The sequence below is a fragment of the Aptenodytes forsteri genome, unplaced genomic scaffold (genome assembly GCF_000699145.1).
Source record: "Aptenodytes forsteri isolate BGI_AS27 unplaced genomic scaffold, ASM69914v1 Scaffold66, whole genome shotgun sequence".
In the NCBI taxonomy this organism is placed as follows: domain Eukaryota; kingdom Metazoa; phylum Chordata; class Aves; order Sphenisciformes; family Spheniscidae; genus Aptenodytes; species Aptenodytes forsteri.
In genome coordinates, this window is record NW_008795131.1 from 1397312 (window position 1) to 1414008 (window position 16697).

Here is a 16697-nt window from a genome sequence, read left to right on the forward strand (position 1 = left end):
CCGCCCCGCCCGACCACGAGCGGGTCACCGGCCCCTCGGCTTTTCCCTCCCTCTCTGCAGCTCAGCGTCATGAAGGGGGAGCTGGGGGAGGCCGAGCAGGTTCTGCACCAAGCCCTGCGGCTGTCGCCCCAGTCGGATAACAGGAAACCCATCGTCTACACTTACAGCATGGTGAGGCGCCCGGGGGGGGCCGGCAGGGGCTGGGCTGGCCGCCCTCTGGCTCGGGGCTGTCCCATGTCGTGTCTGGCCCGTGCTAGAAGTCGCCGTGGGGCCACAGTTCCCTTCGGGGGGTGTGTGGTGCCACATGCTGGGTCTGTGGTGGAGCTGTAGGTAGAAGGAAAAGCGGTTGTGTTGAGGCTAGTCCCCGCAGCCTTTGTGGAGCTTCAGCACCGCCTGTCTCTTCCAGATGGCAAACGTGGCCTTCATGCGGGGACAGCTGGACAATGTGAGTAACTGGTTTTTTTCTCTCTGAATTTTAAGAGGCTGACATCTTGTGCAAGGTCTTGTCATGTCCAAGTTCTGAAGGTGTGGCATGCTGTGACAGGCTGCGTACTGAGAGTTGTGAGGCAGAGATCTTGCAGTCCAAAGCAGAATAATTTGCCTTGGGACTGCAGTCCCATGGAGCACATGCTGCTAAGAAAGATGCTTTCACAGTTAAATTTTGAGCTCCAACATGGTGTGCAAGGGAAAGAATACTTCTTACTGTCAAATGCCATAGTCAAGCAGTTAGATGGCTGTCCCAAGGAGAATCTGGGAAAGCCCTGAAGGCACATAGATGTGGTAAACTCGTGGCTGGTGCAGGAGTCCTAAAGTAGAAACTGAAAGGACCCTGCTAGCTGGCAGTACCGTTGGGCTCTGGTTAGCCTTTCACTTCTCACTGGTCTTGACATACAATGTAAACGCCGCAAATTGTGAGACAGGTTTCTCCCAGTAGTCTGCCTCCGTAAAGGGTAGAGGTCTCTTGTTTTAACTGCCATCATTCCTCAGTATTCTCTTCAAAATTCTCATTTCAGGCAGAAAAACTCTACAAAGCAAGTATGAGCTATTTGCTTGCAGGGGACACAAAGGAGGTATGTTCTTCCAGCTGAAAGCCTTTATCAGAAGTATTAACAATTCTTTGGTCTATTTCTTGTGCTGTAATACCTCCTACTCAAAACTTGCAATACTAGCTATGAGCTTGCCAGCTTCTCAAGAACTTCCTTTGAGGGGATGGCAGCTCTGGAGACAACAGGATGGGCATTTTCAAGGTCTAAACTTGTTCTCTGGCAAAGTAATGTTTCTACTGGGGAGATGCAAGAAGAGTAACAGTTGTGTTGTGTGTCCTCCTGGCAGGATGACAATGCAATCCTTGAGATGTCCCTCAAGCTGGCCAGTATCTATGCTGCTCAGAAACAGTGAGTTCCCTGCTAAAGGCATTTTTTGCTTTCGTCTCAGCTTCACGGTGGCAGTGGTGGCTGAGCAGGGGCTCTTTAAGCATAGAGTGCCTGAGGAGGCTTTGGTGTGACAAGATACCATCAACATAAAGGTTCCCACAGGCATGATATTTGCCTACCTGCTGTCACGCAGCACAGTGATTTGCTGACCTGCCCAGCTTCTAGGGCAAAATTAGTCATAGAGGACATCACTCTTTAGTCTTAAATCCACACCTCACAGGAGAGAAGGCTTTTGAAGCAACTTGTAGCTTCATTTTTCAATGAAGTGTTGGCATGGGTTGCTTTAGCTGGCCTTGTTTGGGGGGAGGGGGGGCCCCTCTCCACATCTTGGATCCCTTTGCCTATGGGTCAAGAGAAGGGTCCAGGCCATAATCAAGAAAAGAACACCGAGGGCAAGAAGGTTCTGGTGAAGGGGAAAAGCTGTCTTACAGGCCCTCTGCAATGAGGGATTGAAGGTGTTCACATCCATCCCTTCAGGGGTGGAAGGAGCCTTGTTTTGCTGAGTAGTTGTACTTTGCAGGCACAAATTAGCCCTGGCTGGCTATGAGTTCTGCATCCTGACCTTGGAGGAGAAGATTACCAAGCAAAAGGACTTGCCTGAGGATGTCTTACCAGGTGGGACTGCCTTGTCTGCCAAAGGCTTCTCTTATTATCTTTTCTCGATTTCCCTGTCTTTGATGTTGCTTTCCCTATTGCCTAAGCACCATCTTCATGTCAATCCATTGTCTTCACACTGCATTGGTTTCCTACTCTTGTAGGATGGAGATTCATGCTTGATCTTGTAGAAGTGATCACTTCCACTCCTCTCTATTTGCAGCTGAAGAAAAGGCCAACACCCGTCTGTTGCTTGGGATGAGCCTAGACTCCTATGCTCGCTATCTCCAAAACATTAACCAGCTCCCAGTGGCCCAAAAAATGTATGAGAAGGCTCTGCAGATATCAAATGATGTTCAGGGAGAGACTCATCCACAGGTGACATGTACAATGGTAGTTGGACTACTAGGGAAAGAAAGGCTAATGTCCTAGGGAATGAGGCAGCCTTCAAAGCAGCTTTGCTGGCATCAAATGTACACAGCACTAAATTAGCTTCTGTTTTCCTGCCAGGAAGAATGAGCATGCAGCATGCTGATATATAAGACACTATTACTGAAAGCTTCTCTGGGGAATACTACTTTCACTAGTGTGACTGGGGTATGAATGTGATGCTCCTGCTGCCCTAGACTTCTATGCAAGTCTCGCTCTGAGGCTTCCTTTTCTGTCCTGGTGCAGACTGTGGTCCTGATGAATGACTTAGCAACTGTACTGGATGCTCAGGGGCACTACGATGAGGCATACTCCTATGTGAAGAGGGCAGCTGAGCTGGCAAAGGAGACTCAACACCCTGAGGAGCACATGGTGCTGAATAACCTGGCAGCAATTCTGATGCACAAAGGTAAGTAAATAAATGTCCAGCCCATGTCACTGTGCTTGTGCTGCTGACTGCAGATGCCTGTACTGTAGGATTGAACTATAGTGTTATTTTTGTGTTACTATTTTTAGTTTAAGCAGTAGGTCTGCTGACTTTGTGTAGGCAACTTGTATTGTGTTCAAATTGAATTCAGCTGCTGAAGGATCCTGTCCAAGATAAATGTGGTACTGGTGCATCTGACTCAAAAGGTTGCCAGTGAATCTAGTTTCCCTTGTCCTGTATGTATAGTAACTGGTTCCAAAAGGATGCAAGACATGCTTGAGACTTGTTACGATGAGATCTTAATGCTGAAGCAGCACCTTGTCCTGTCATCATTGCTGCTGTCTAGCTCTTTTAGTTGGCACCCTATGCTGGCTGTTTTCTGAACCTCCCTAGTTCTTGAAGTGTTCCAAGTAGTCTTTTGCATGTCCTTTGCATGCGCTCAGCTTCAGGAGGGGATGCTGAAAATGGGTGTGTAGTTGGCTAGCCATGCTACTTTTTCCTCTTGCTACAGAAGACTTCCTGCAAGCAAAACAAGTGTACAAAGAAGCTCTCAAGCAGGCACAACAGAAGGGAGATGTTGCTTCTGTCCAGCACATCCAGGAAGAACTAGCTGAGCTGGCCAAGAGGAGAAAGGGCTCCAAATAAGTTTGGCCACAGAATACAACCTTGAGGTGGCTGACAGCAGCAAGGATTGGTCAGTACAAGCAGCCTGGGACCAGTTTGGTGCAATTCTCCAGGGGAACAGCAATGAGGAGTTTAAGGACTGCTTAACAAGAAGGGCTGCTATCGCCTAACAACTTACTTGCCCCAAAATAAAGTTGTGAAATCTTAACTATGTAAATTTGTGGTGTAGTCTATGGTTAGAGTGACCTACCATGCTAATGATTTAACTTTGTCTTGACTGCCAGCAAAGTCTGGTATTAATACTTGCAGTTAAGTCAAGGAGTGTATTTGTGTCAGTGCTACAGTTCAGTATGTATTAGCTTCAATAGAGCATTTCCCAGACTATACCCATACCATGACAGAGCTGTAGGTCCATGTCCTTTTCAAACAGGTTGCCTGAAGATCAAGTGGGTTTCTTCAAAGCATTTAGCACCCAAAGATAGAACATGTCCTCTCAGAGGAGGGGTGAGACTATGTTACCAAAGCAGAGCTGGTGTCAAAAATAAAACACTTGGCTACCTTACCCCAGCCAAGAGCACACTAAGTGCGAAAGCTGTCTTCCTTTCTTGGATAGGTCAGTGTTAGAATGCTGAGGCTTCCTCTTGGAAGAGATGGCATGTACATACCATCACGTTTGCAAGGTACATGCCTTCATGTGAATCTAGTATGAACAGCCTGCTTATACAACAGAATTTTTCAGTTCTGCCCTGCAGGGAAGCTTAATGTTAAAGACAAAGGAGAATTAAACCAGAAGTTATCAAATCCATATTTAGCTAGGATAGTAGAACTAACTCTGTCATTACCAAGCATTATTTTAACCTCTCATTTGTAAGAACTTCAGCTGTTTGGTATATCCCTTAATGTTAATTGCATCACTATTAGTTTACTTACAGTAGCATGAGTGGCTTCAACTCTGCTTAACTTTGAGCTAAGAAGAGGCACGCAGGTTTTCCAGAGTAGATGTTCATTGAAGCTGGAAAAACTCAAGTCACATATACAGCTTTGTTCTCAGCAAGCTAGGAAGTAAAAATACAGCTGTTACAGGCACGCTTGTACTAACAGAAAGGCTCTAACACCTTAGAGCCAATCTTCTTTAAAGTTCTGTTTTTAAGTGGCAGACCTTAGACACTCCAGCAGTGTTAACTGGGAACCCTGCAGCACCCCCTAAGGGAAGTGTTTTGCCTGTTCTCATGAACATAGCTTGATGCTGCAAAACAAGAGGGAGACACAGAAAAAGCGAATGGAGAACTGATCCCCTTTATTGATTGGTCTGAATCCAGAAGTCACTGTCTACTGAAGACATTGTGTGGAAAAAAAAAAAAGTTGAGTTTTATGATGCATGGGTTTTTTCAAGTCTTAAATGGTTTCATATCAGAATCACGAAACATATCAAGATGAAAGCATTGTGAAAGCGCTGATCAGAAATCAGTTAAAAATTTGTAGTAAACTACACTTTGTAAACATGATTTACAAACACCTTCCTGTTTGAAACAGGTCAGATGTAATTCCATACTTGAAGATTACTGGAATTGTGGTAAACCCTAACTTAGGCTCTGGAGAAGTTTTTCACACTGGAGAAGTTAGAACTCTGATAACAAACAAAAAAGCAGCAATATTTTATGTGCAAATGCCACTCAAGCTGTATCTTAGGAGAAAGTGACTATCCTACTTTGGATATCTTGCTGCTGCAGCAGCAATAACATGAAGCTTTGCAATGAACATGCTATACTTACTGTACAGTTAGCAAAGACGTTTGTCTGTACATGCCTCTCACATTGTATTTGTTACACTAAGAACGTGAGAACAAGTGAGTCTTAGAATGGAACTGAACTCTCCACTCCAAATTTAAATCTACAAAAAGGGCAGATCAACTTGTTTTCCAGTATATGTTGCTGTGGGAACAAAAAAAAGTTAAAATAAGAGCACAGGTCTACAAACAGGACGAAAAATTCACTCCTTTATGCCAGAAGGGTAAAGGATGGGAGGGTGAGAAAAATCTTTCTTAGAGAAAGACTGCAAGGAGATTTAAGACTGCCAACTGATCTACTCTGATGCAGTGTTTAAAAGAAGTAGCAAAATAATTCTGTATTTGCAACGCAGTGTCAAGTTTCCAAATGAGTTCCTTTGGATTTTTTCTTTCTCACATTTAGGGCAAAAAGGCTTTCCTCTGAAGTACTCAAAGTAAATTTGCTATCGATAAATAGTTCTGTACTTCCACCTGTTTGCAACTGGACCATTACAGTCCTTCCATAAGATGTAGAGCTTACATAGCTTAAGGTTACACAGCTACATTACACCTTCTATACAAGGTATTGCAAATACAGTGTTAAATTAAAAATATTTTGACTGGAAAATAACTTCAAGGCAAAGGCTCTGTTCATCAATGAGGTGCAAAAGCAGTTTGGAATCTGACAGACCATGCCACCCCCCAACTCAGTGCTATCTGTAAATCAGTCCTTCTACCCCAGAAGACTTAAATTCAATTCCTGAGGTCAGTGCAGCAAAAAATAAGATGCTCTTGAAGATGGATGTCAGGACACCCTGTGATATCACTAACCAGATGTATGTATACATGAGCTACAAGCATATCATAGCAGGCATTGATAGATGAATGATTAAGGAGACTCTCCTAGTACCATATACAATTTAAAAAAAAAAAAAAGTCACCCTAACAAGTATTGCACACTTTAGGAGTTAAGCCAAGCGTTTGTAAGGACTTCCACCAAAAGCTTGCTTATAAGGCTAGGGATTGGGATGGGGACGCAGACTTTAAAATAACTACTACGTAATGATTTTAAAATCAGACTGGAGGAAGGTAAAAGTCACAGTACCTATTTCAAACTGGTTGTAACAGAAGCCAAGTAGTTGACTCGTGTGTTGCTCAATTATTCTATAAAAGCACTTTGTTTTATTTAAACTTGGGATGTAGAGGTTTTTCTTCTTAAAGGATTTATCAACCCACCCAGAGCCTCTGTTCAGATAAGCCATTTGCTGTGGTTAAATAGGACAGTAAAATTTAGTAGCCTGTTTTGACTGCATACAATGCAGAAACAGAAGACACCAAGATAGGCTTTTGGGGCACAGTTAAAATTCCCAGTGTGCATAACAGTGAGGTATGCCTCCAGAAGCTGTTCTTTTTGTTTTGTTTTGTTTCCTTTTAAAAATGAACCATAACATACCCATGCAATAATATTTCTGCAGTGTTGCTAAATAAAACCAACTGCACCAAAAATTTACAATGTGGCAGAATTTAAAAGTCAAAGAAATATATCATCTTATTCCAGCGAACTGGACTATGTTAATGTACAGAATTCAGTAAGGGGTCAGTCTTAAAAATCAACATTTTCACAAGAGCTTGAACACCACTGAGAAAGTGTGTCTAGGGGAAAAAAAATTATATAAAAGCACAATGCCTGCAAGAAGTGGCACGGCATTAAATGGGCAATGATGCTAGGCTGGTTGGGAGGCTAGGGTTACGGTTAGGCTAGGCTGGTAGAGAGGCTAGGGTTATGAAGAGTACTCTACACTGGAGAAAATGCTTAAAAAAAATTACAAAATGACCCCCAAAGTTTAGGCAATGATTTGAACATAAGTACACCAGATACTATAGCAAGGGAAAAAACACTGCAAAAAGTACTCTCTATTTACAGAAGAATGATTTAAAGACATTATGGTTTTCTTTACAAATAGATGTAGAACAGGAATAGTCCACATTTTTAAAAACTCTTTACATATTTATCTTTAGTAAGTCAACCTTCTTGATCACGATCCTCCAACACATGGCCTGTGCAGAAGGCATTTAATGGACTCTCCATTAATTCTTCATTGTGTGGCCCTTGCTCTCTTGGAAAGTCTCTATGGGCACAAGTCAAAAATAGATTTCTTTTTTTGACCCGCAAATAAAAAAAAAAAAATCCGCGTAGTTCAGTCATCACTGTCAGACAGAGTCTCATATTGTGCTGAAAGCAGTGGTGCAGGCTCTCGCTCCCATATCCTGTTCTGTTGGTGAGTGGTTGCTTGGCTCATGGACGGTGGGGCACACGCAATGGATGTTGGCGGTGTACTGCTGAGCATCCTCATCGTCAACGGGTTGTAAGGAAACTGTGTTGAACCTGAATCAAAGAGAGTTTCTCCAAGTCAAAAACATGAGCTGTTCTAAGAGATCTGTATCTGAAAGATAGTCGGGTTTTTGTTGTGACAACTAGCAGAAAGTCTGTTTCAGAAAATCCTTATATGCTGTAATCTTTTGACGAATATACCAGTGTTATAGTGTGTCTACCTCTGACCTTTCTACAAATACCACATCTGGTTTGTCAAGTTTGAAAGAAACCCATTTCTCACCTGTTGATGAAGGCCTGTCTTCCCAGGCCCACACTGGAGTCTGTCTGTGGTAGTCCCCTTCTGAATGTACAGATGAGACAGAAGAAGGTCTTTCGGTTCCCAAATACCCCTGTCCAGGAATCGGAGACTTAGACTTCCTACTATTTGACTTGCCGATTAGCTTCTGCTTGCCGACTCCCCCTCCTGGAAACAGAAGGGACAGATTTCACAAAAATGTTACACTGCATTTTAGCCTACGTTTGTTTCTGTAAATTAACACTTAGCAGCAAACAGGAGGTGCACACTGGTGCCTTCTGGCATGCTGATTTACTACAATTAGTGACCGTATAGGCTGGTCTTCTAGCACACTGTTGCTAGAAAATCCCTATTCTTATCACAACGGAGTTATATTTCCATTTTTAGGAAGGGAGATGTTTTCAGTTCAAGCTAGTTCCCACTGTCACATCTTCTTTATAAGTGATGTACTACACATGCATTTTCATCAAACCACTGAGAAGGTTCAGGTATCTAATACACTCTGTTATCTCTTCCCTGTTTCATCAGTGTCGTCATTCTCTAAGAAATACTGGCTAATGCTCCTGAAGTCACCAGCACCATTTTGAAAGCCAGGACCACTAGAGGGAATGGAAACACCATCTCTATGACTTCTAGAGGAAAGACGGCGATTTTCAGTGACACCAAATTTATTCAAAACCCTTAATTTATTTTTTTCTTTAAGACCATGAAATATTTAGGAGCTGCAATACCTCACCTGAATTTGGTGATGGATTAGCTTCTTCCCTACGCGTCTCATTACTTGCTGATACTGCAGCACTGGAACTGCCAGGTGCTACCGCAATAGATTGTGACATTACAACTCCATGCTCCTCACTCTTGTCATCAAAGTTTCCCATCAATGCTTTCCTAATAATGTCTTCCAGACCCAGATTACTGGCAGGATCTGCAAAGGAATGACCCCTAGAACTGACTGCACCTGGGAGATAAAAGAAAACATACAGGAAAAGGTGGGAGGGGAGGCAAAAAACATATCTCAGAGAAATTACAAAGGGATATGGGAAAAGATTTGAGAGAGAGGCAGAAAGGTGGAAAAAAAACCAAAGATGAGATTTTTTAAAATGCGAAGCTACATGCTCCAAAGCAGCTCACAATGGCTACAAGTTAGACATGCCAGCAAACACTGAAGAGCTATGTCAGTAGTGCCACTAAATGTCAGACTGTTTGCAAGAGGGTAAATTTTACTTTTCTTTGGGTTTTTTTTTAATAGCAAAGGAAGCTGAGCATGCTGATTGTGATAGCATATTAAGTAAAATCTGCAGCTATTATTCAGTTGTAAAAGAAGAGACCAGAAGAATACTTCTCTCATTAATGATACATACTAATTTGTCTTATGAAGTGTGATACATGGCAAATATTTATTCCAAAAGCTTGTCTTCCATCTAAATTAATGGAGATCAGTACTTTCTCCATTTAAAAGGCAGAAGCACTGTACCAGAAGGGGCAGCGACTGGCCAAAATCATGTAAAGTCAATCTGTGGTACAACTCAAGATTCAGATTTGGCAGTTCCTATCTCCCACATTTCAGTCCAATTCTCTGTCTCCCTCGCCTCCTTAACACAGTAAAATTATGGGTTATGTTTCATTTCCCCATCTCATAGAAAGTAATCAGTAAGTATTTTATATACACTGGTTTATAAAGTAAACTACATTTGATGAACTAAGCTCAAGTTTTGTTGAACTACACTGTATTTAAATTTATTTAAGTGAGATGCTAACCAGTTTCATGACTTCCACCTCTGTGTAGGACTTGCAGAGCACACAGAAATAAAACGTTCTTGCCTAAGTTCCCATTTAAAATATTTTCTGAAACTTCCTTTGGTCATTTTGCTTTTCCTTTGGTCATTTTTGTTTTACAGGAAACAAGTTTTCATGCAGGATATTACTTTTCAAATTTTCATCTTCTTCCTCATTTACTGGACTCCCCAAAGCATATAAACGGAAGATATTACACTAGTTTATTTTTTCTGAAACATATATTGTTTCTTTTATTGAAAATCTTACCTGAGGTAGTGACTGCTGGCAAATTGAATATTTCAGTCCCTGGCTGAGCAGTTGCTGCAATTAAAGCACAACATTTCATTGAGTTTTCCAGTATTGATGATCACTACAAGTGATCACTACTAGTCCTAATGCACAAGGTATAATTACTTTGAACTATGTTCAATGTTCTGTTTTTGCTTTCTCAATCTTCTAAGATGAATGTGCATTTATGTCTCTTCAGGAAAATGATCCATACCAGGGTAAAAGTATCTTATATGGTCACGGCTAGCCTTCTTTTAAAGATGTTACTTCAGGAAACAGACTGACTTTTTGAAGTTTCACAATTTATGTACTTTAAAATGCAAAGCTGCATTTCATTTGTTAAATACATATTTTAACATACGAACCGTACAGGCTGAGTATTTGTATGTACTAAAAAAATGAATGACAATAACTTTGAATGGCTAAACATCCCCCCCTCAACATTACCCATGTTATGTCCAATTTGAGAATAAAGATTTTCAACCATAACACTGAATTCAATATATAAATGAAAAGATTATTGGCAGCAATGGAAAGTGTGTTTGTACGCCAAGCATGCACACAAAATTTTCAACAGAGCCAAATCTGTCGTGTACACAATGGGGATCCAATAAAAAGAATACTGCAACCCTTACTGACACAGCCTTGTTTCTCAGAATGAGATTAATTTGTTGCTCAATGCAAGAGCATTCACTTTCAAATAAACACTCTCTACTAGGTACTGAGTTCACAAACAGCTTAAACTCTCACTACTGACAATTTTGATACAAAGTTCTGTTAAGGTTTCTAAGAGAAAAACAAAAATATAGTTCTAGTATCATATTCCACCATGTCAGTATCCATTACTGAAACTATATTAAAATATGTCTTTTTAACAGCCATAATTATTAGGGCCAAGAAAACACAAGACATTCAGTTTCAAGACACCTTTCCAAAAAGGAAAATGTGTAATAGTTGATGTTGATATGAAGCAAACTACAGACACAAAGTTAACTAGAATAATGTCAGGTTTTAACTCTCTTGTTAATTATGTGTTTTTTCCATGGTTTTCAGAAACCATTTCCATCTCTCAAACAAAATGTTAAAAAGCTTAAGTGTGACAGTCCTACGTATACCAGCACTAAAAAAAAAAAAAAAAAAAGGAAAAAAATGTAACAATCTTCCAGTTCTTCGGTCATAAATTATTATATATGTTTTTATATTCATAGATTTGTATTAATTCATATGTTATTTTAAACTTATTTAGGCTAGGACATTTGTGGATGGCAGTCACATAAAGCTTAAGCTGGAAAAATTCAGTGAAAAGGCAAGTCCTGCATACCCATGTCAGAGTCACCTCCACCAGATGAGTTCAGCTTTCGAAATATCTCCTGTTTCTTGGATTTTACCATTGGTGAAGTGTTCTCAAGTTTGGTGAAAAACGAAGGCAGGTAGCTTATACTACCTGGAGAGCGAGAGTCAGTCCTGCCAAGACCAACATATGTCAAAGAGAGAGAACATTTTCAAGATGTACATTTAAATCTTTCCAAAAGCAGTCAGGCAGAAACCGCCAACATTCATACGAGCTTTAAAACTCTTTCCTCAGCCTGTTTTTTGGTGACCAGACAAATATAATGACTCTCCAGAACGTCTGCTTTATCCAGGTAACAGGGGTTTAAGATTCTACAGCTCACAGAAAAAGTGACCATGTCATTGTCTGTGCTGGAGAGTGGTACAGAGATGATGCTCTTACAAATCATGTCAGGGGTGCCTACTTCTGCCTTGCAACCTGCATGCCGGCTGAAGTTTGCACTGCAAATTGGTAGGTGACGAAATGTTTAAGCTAGAAGCCCAAATACTCATCCTAGCTGCTCCTACTATTTACACATTTCCAACCTTTTTCTTCTCCTCACTCTTGTCCCCAGTATGCCACCAAAAAGGACGTACTACTTCTTAAGTCTGCTCACCCACCCTGTCACACATGGTCCAAACAAATGAAGCCATTTCAGGCATTCTTAGAAACCAGGTAAAATAACCTTATGGACTGGAATCTGGCTCGAGAGCTGCCAGTTAGCCATCCTTGCTCTATGGCACAAATTCAGACTGGGATCAACGTCCTGTATTTCATACGCCTTATCAACTTTATGTTCACAGTAGCTGGCGCATTTTCTGCACATAATTTCTGTCACATTAGCGTAAAAAAATTGCTGAAGTAAATGTCAAACTGACAAGAGATGCATTTTATCTTCAAATCTTAAAATATGCAAATTTTAGGCTGTTTATAAAGATGATAAAAGCAGTAGTATTCCAATTACAGAATTTTAAGAAAAAAAATAAACTAAAGCATGAAGAAATTCAGGTGAAAAATCTCAGCTAATACCAGCGTCAGGAACAACTTGCTCTGTTTTCAAAAGTGGATAAAAACGATCAACTGTATGTTCACTGTGGCACTTAGAATACTTGAGTTTGTTTAAGCAGCAGCAATCTGGCAAATCAGCTTTAATTTAAAAAAAAAAAAACAACACAAAACCAAAACCAAACTCCACCCCATACTTAAATTAAAAAAATAGTCTAAAAATAAAGTAAAAAAAGACAAAGACTCTAGGTTTCCTAGGCCAAGATCCTTAAAATTCTAAAAAGTGCAGTCTTCCCTGCCATGTTCCTGAAAATCCCTTTGCATCTAGCTAACACCCATCATGGACTGTAACAACCCTGCCAGCAACTGCAGAGTGCAGGGGGAAAAAACAAAGAAAAAAAGAATCAATTTCCCCAGCATAAGCCCTAAATAAGTCCATGGTGAGCACATCGGGTGCTATTCCTTCTTCAACAGGCAGCAGAGCAAAATGACAGAAGCATCCATTCCGATGTGCATTTGCCAGACGTTTGAAGACACCAGCACTGATACAGCCTGCCAGGGATCCCATGTAGTTTTACGTTGCAGATCTGGCAGACTGACAAATAGCCCTGGAAACAGGGCTGCCCGATGCATGGACCTCCTGACATCCCACCTTCACACCTCCTGGAAATTAAGCTCCTTAGCTTAGTGGTATTTCATGTGATAAGCTGCTCTAGAATCATGAGTGTTGGAAACCTGGGTTCCTCCACACTTCACCAGGACAGTATCCAGGAAGCTGATCAGGCAGGAGAAGCCTGAATTATTTAATAAAAATGGTAGAAAATGGGCCTTTCCCAAAAACCACTTCAGTTTTATAGAACTGGCACCCACAAGGAGTTTTGTTATATCTGATAGAAAACATTATAACATAGAACACACTGCTTGCACCAAGAAACTTAAGAACAGAACACGTACAGATGACGTTTCACTCAGGCTTCCCAAAGCATCTGCCAAGTAGCAAGTTTTGAACGCTAGTGCAAAAGGATGAACAGTGATTAACAGCTTGCCCGTGGTACCAGAGGAAGATTGCTTAAACTGCTCTTTAATAAAGATATTGTTTGCAGCACAAAGATCCAGAATAATGTTTTTAAAATTCAGTTTTACACATACCTCTGTTCAGTAGGCTCACTTCTTTGGGAAAGCAAAAGAACATTTTCCTGTTTCTCATGTACAACCGGGACCTGAGGTGGTGAGATTGGCTCATAGGGCTCTGAAGAGACATGACTCCTCTCTGGAGATTTTCCAGGTCTACATCCATAATTCAGAGACAGATAAGTACTCTTAATGCATGTAAAGCAGTAGTTAACACATGTAATTGCATTGCAGTTGTTACATATATAACTAGACATAAGTAGTTATGTTACACGCTTTAGTATGCTTGGCGATCTCAAAAAGGTGTCTTTGAATTGTCCATAATGACTCTGATAAGTTCTAAGTAATTAAACATCTTCACCCCCATAAAGACTAGAAATTAAGCATAAGAAGTGAAGGGAAAACAGTTATAAGCTATGTTACGAAGCCAACCAATTGTCAAAAACAGTGCAAGACAGACGTTGCCTAAAGAAAGACCAAAAGATACCTCTACTTCTGATCTACATCAAGATTACTGCGCTATTTTTTATAAATATCACATTTGGGCATTAATTAAATTTGCAGTTAAACTGAAAACATGCATTACCTTCCCCTGGACTTGTCAGACAGATTTTCAGGTGACACTCTAGCACCTGGCCGCTGATGGTGGACAGACTGCGATTGCGACTCAGGGCTGTAGCGATTTGATGTCTTTGCCCGGGTAGAAACAGGTGTTGGAGCAGGGGTGGAATTCTGGAATGTAGTGGTGGGAGGCTGCAAAGAGGCCTGAGAAGCTGCTTGGTTTCTAGCAAAGTCTTGTGTAATAATTTGCTGATTGTGGCCAAAAAAATAGAAAAGAGACCTTGGTCAGACATTGGCCAGAGTGTACGTATTCATGAACTAGATGACTATGAGACCAATCGCAACAAATTAGATGATCGTAAGTTCAGACACACCATTGCATAATATCCTCAAGTAAAACTAATAATTACAGAATTGGTATTATGTTCCAAAACATGTATTTTCATCATCAAAATATAAGTTCTCACATCTGAAAAGATGCATGCAAATAAACCTACACAGATGTGATCGGCAAGGGTGATAAGTCGATGGGTCCTGGGCACATGTGCCATGCCTTCTGCTTGGGAAGAGGGAGGTGGAGGTTGTTGGGGTGAAGGTGGTTCCTGTTGTGTCCTATAGCGGTGAATTGTCCCCTCGTATTGCCTGTTTGGGTCATCTAGTTGAAGAAGAAAAGGTCAGTCTGTTAAGATGGTATTACTGAAGCTTCAAGGTTTGGAAGTTCTGTGCTTACAAATTTAATCTGCTTTAGACTTCGGGTATCCTGTGTGATAACCACCTTTTCCCCCTCCATATATAGGCCCTACAATTTAGAATAGATAAATAAAGCTTCATTCCACAATGCAGGTGAATTTCAGCTCATTTCTCACCTGCAAACTGTACTGTAATAGTTTGAGCTTTACTAGTAGGTAAAGTTGTGGGCATCAACACCAATATGCAGTAATTTTAAAGAATGTATTGAAAATAAATTTCTTATTAAATCAGCTACACTGTAATGTAAAGGAGCTTTGTTTAATGCCAAGTGTCAGTTCCAATACATTTGCTCTAGTTTTTTTCCACAGATCACTGCAACAACATACTTCCAACAGAAGTTTCTGAAAAGTAAAGAATGTGGTAAGCAGTCACTTAAAGACTCCCGAGATATTTTAACTTTATTACGAGTTCATGGAGCTGGTAAATATAAGCAAGATAATTGTGAGAATATTTGCATATGCAGATAAACTTACTCTCTGTCTGGCTTGGTTTAGGTGTCTCTTGTTGATAGGGCTGTAGCTTTTCTTGGGTAGGTACAGGTGAATTTGCAGGGCTAATCACCTCAATGGCATCTCCAGGAGCTTCATACCGGTGGGAGGATACTGAATACCAAGCAAAGGTTGTGGAATAAGGTGTAAATATCACAGATTTTTGTTGCCTATGGACAGCAACACTAGTGCTTCCATTAAAATGACACCAGTGAAATGAAAGTCAAAACGCTGTCTTTTTCTCACAATAACCATGGTGAAACAAATATTTCCATAAAGCAGTATTCCAATGTAAACAAAATAATTTTAGGTTTCCTGACTTCTGATAATGTTAGTTTTATTATCCTGCATTTCATGAGATTTTTGTTGCCTATACACAGCAACACTAGTGCTTCCATTAAAATGACACCAGTGAAATGAAAGTCAAAACGCTGTCTTTTTCTCACAATAACCATGGTGAAACAAATATTTCCATAAAGCAGTATTCCAATGTAAACAAAATAATTTTAGGTTTCCTGACTTCTGATAATGTTAGTTTTATTATCCTGCATTTCATGTTGTAGCATAGAATTCGAACAGAGCAAACAACTCTGAATTTGCAAGAATCTTGAGTCACTATATGCAAAAATAGTATTTGCTTATGAAGTGTCTCTACTGCACAAAGCTGAATATTTTATCATTAAACATCAGAATCATTTCACAGCTTATTATCTCCCTAAAAGGCTAAGACAGACAGCAAAGAAGTAGATAGTTACTAAGATACGTACAACTACTGGAAGAATCTGAACTTTGAGAGCCCCTATCTCGTGCATCCTTGTCTGAAGCAATCTGTCGAGTGATGATCACATCTATGAAGTTAGCAGCAGTAATTGTGGTCTTTCCTCGAGTTCTCAGCTCTTCCTCGTACCTGGATTTAGGAGGAGGTCCTTTCTCTTTACCAGCCTCTGAATAGACTACTGATGAAGACTGTCCCTGGGACTTGCCACCAGAAAAATTTGCAGATGTATAGGGGCACTGGACAGGCCTCTTTTCTACCTCCAGTGTCTTCTGTTCCATCTGCTGCTGCTCAGTAACCACAGCTGACCGCCGTCCCATATTCTCTTCTATCCTGGTTCCTTCGTGCTTGTTCTCTTTTGCTTTGGCAACTTCCATCTGAGGAGCAGAGGCTGCAGCATCTACTAGTGCTGCAAGGGCATCAGCAGCAGTATTGTAACGGGAAGCTGGCAACCCTTGAGTAATAGAGGGAGCTCCAGGGGTGAGCTGCCTGTTGGCAAACATTGAATATTGTGAATTGTATCACATGAAGAAAAGAATTAGAGCCATATCATGCATACAGCAAAGTGAAGCTTTTATGACACTAATTTCTATCCAAACTGGACTGGGTGAAAATGCATTCGATCATTTCTGATAAATCCAAAAGCAATCAGATAGTGGTATACCCTTATCTTTTAGTATTTTCCCCAGGC

The 16697-nt window shown here is 40.8% G+C and overlaps 3 protein-coding genes across 6 annotated transcripts in view; 1 reads left to right on the forward strand and 2 right to left on the reverse strand.

The window, feature by feature from the left end:
• The window catches only part of ZSWIM7 (zinc finger SWIM-type containing 7), a 13909-nt gene extending 13733 nt beyond the window's left edge, over positions 1 to 176 (reverse strand). Inside the window, exon 1 of the mRNA XM_009278173.1 lies at positions 166 to 176. Within this exon, the coding sequence (XP_009276448.1) occupies positions 166 to 170 (5 nt within the window). The 5' untranslated portion in view covers positions 171 to 176. The remainder of the gene's footprint in view (positions 1 to 165) is intronic.
• Positions 59 to 3718, forward strand: TTC19 (tetratricopeptide repeat domain 19). 2 transcript variants are annotated; one of them, XM_009278171.1, is made up of 8 exons: positions 59 to 171; positions 407 to 445; positions 1014 to 1070; positions 1333 to 1394; positions 1954 to 2048; positions 2251 to 2405; positions 2703 to 2865; positions 3395 to 3718. In XM_009278171.1, exons 1-8 carry the CDS (start codon positions 70 to 72, stop codon positions 3526 to 3528), a joined length of 807 nt encoding a protein of 268 aa, XP_009276446.1. In that variant the 5' UTR covers positions 59 to 69; the 3' UTR covers positions 3529 to 3718. The 2 variants fall into 2 exon arrangements, with proteins under 2 accessions (XP_009276446.1, XP_009276447.1); XM_009278172.1 differs by having other exon boundaries at positions 3398 to 3718.
• Positions 3719 to 4787: 1069 nt separating this feature from the next.
• The window catches only part of NCOR1 (nuclear receptor corepressor 1), a 76610-nt gene continuing 64700 nt past the window's right edge, over positions 4788 to 16697 (reverse strand). For all 3 annotated transcript variants that reach the window (XM_019471797.1, XM_009278175.2, XM_019471798.1), the window contains 10 exons: positions 15999 to 16495; positions 15217 to 15345; positions 14491 to 14648; positions 14019 to 14242; positions 13451 to 13588; positions 11288 to 11430; positions 9946 to 9999; positions 8639 to 8860; positions 7888 to 8070; positions 4788 to 7658 (listed from right to left, as the gene is read on the reverse strand). In XM_019471797.1, coding sequence (XP_019327342.1) covers positions 7471 to 7658; positions 7888 to 8070; positions 8639 to 8860; positions 9946 to 9999; positions 11288 to 11430; positions 13451 to 13588; positions 14019 to 14242; positions 14491 to 14648; positions 15217 to 15345; positions 15999 to 16495 — 1936 coding nt within the window. In that variant the 3' untranslated portion in view covers positions 4788 to 7470. The remainder of the gene's footprint in view (positions 7659 to 7887; positions 8071 to 8638; positions 8861 to 9945; positions 10000 to 11287; positions 11431 to 13450; positions 13589 to 14018; positions 14243 to 14490; positions 14649 to 15216; positions 15346 to 15998; positions 16496 to 16697) is intronic.

Bases quoted from the DNA above. Each gene is read 5' to 3' on its own strand.
- TTC19 (XM_009278171.1), top strand. From the start codon at position 70: ATGAAGGGGGAGCTGGGGGAGGCCGAGCAGGTTCTGCACCAAGCCCTG. The intron at 2,049-2,250 runs GTGGGACTGCCT...CTCTATTTGCAG, and splicing joins GCCTGAGGATGTCTTACCAG to CTGAAGAAAAGGCCAACACC. The intron at 2,866-3,394 runs GTAAGTAAATAA...CTCTTGCTACAG, and splicing joins AGCAATTCTGATGCACAAAG to AAGACTTCCTGCAAGCAAAA.